Below are 706 nucleotides of genomic sequence, written 5' to 3' on the forward strand. Positions count from 1 at the left end.
GAGAAGGGGGGGGGGGGCTCCGGCTAAGAATGCGGGGGCGGGGAGGGGTGGGGCGCACGAGGTTGTGTTGTTGTCGGAGGCCACCAGGTTGCCCACCAGGATTCTCGAGTCGGCCGTGATGATCAGCACCTTCTCTGTGAATGGGGAGTCAGTCTACGTTCAGAGCGCACGGCTTGCGCCGTTGGCGGCTTGGGGGACCCCTGTGCTTGGGACGTACTGTTCATGTAGGAGTGGAGGAAGGACATGGCGACGGCGTGATGCTCTGAGACACCCCGGCGTGGGTCGACCGGATGGGTCGAGAGGCCTCTGATCGGAGGTGAAGACGAAGCTGGAGAGAGGGTGGGCGGTGCGTGTGCAAAGGGACCGTTGTCGTTGTCGTCGTCGCCGTCGTCGTCGAATGTGTGCATGTAACCCTCTCTGGAGCTAGCTCTAGCATGAAGGACGACAAGAGCTTGGGTGATAAATGGAGCTAGTCCGCTTTGGATGGCTGTAGTGGGGCATCATTCACATTTGACTTCACAGCCTGTGCTCTCTCTCTCTGTCTATCTCTCTCTCTCTCTCACACTGAAGGACCACCGAGCTTCAACATCACCCCAACTGCTCTTCATCGTTCCCTCGTTTCAGGGGAGATTGGGCGCCCAAAAATGGCCCCCATCGCAATGTATGACACCGTCGTCATTTATGCAGAGCTTCTTCCCAACATTCG

General features: G+C 58.4%; 1 protein-coding gene across 1 annotated transcript in view; it reads left to right on the forward strand.

The window, feature by feature from the left end:
- Window positions 1-644: 644 nt before the first annotated feature.
- The window catches only part of VDBG_05949 (conserved hypothetical protein), a gene marked incomplete at both ends in the record, with an annotated part of 1,007 nt that continues 945 nt past the window's right edge, over window positions 645-706 (forward strand). The window contains one exon of the mRNA XM_003003461.1: window positions 645-661. Coding sequence (XP_003003507.1) covers window positions 645-661 — 17 coding nt within the window. The remainder of the gene's footprint in view (window positions 662-706) is intronic.

This window comes from Verticillium alfalfae, genomic scaffold (genome assembly GCF_000150825.1).
Source record: "Verticillium alfalfae VaMs.102 supercont1.7 genomic scaffold, whole genome shotgun sequence".
Lineage (NCBI taxonomy): Eukaryota > Fungi > Ascomycota > Sordariomycetes > Glomerellales > Plectosphaerellaceae > Verticillium > Verticillium alfalfae.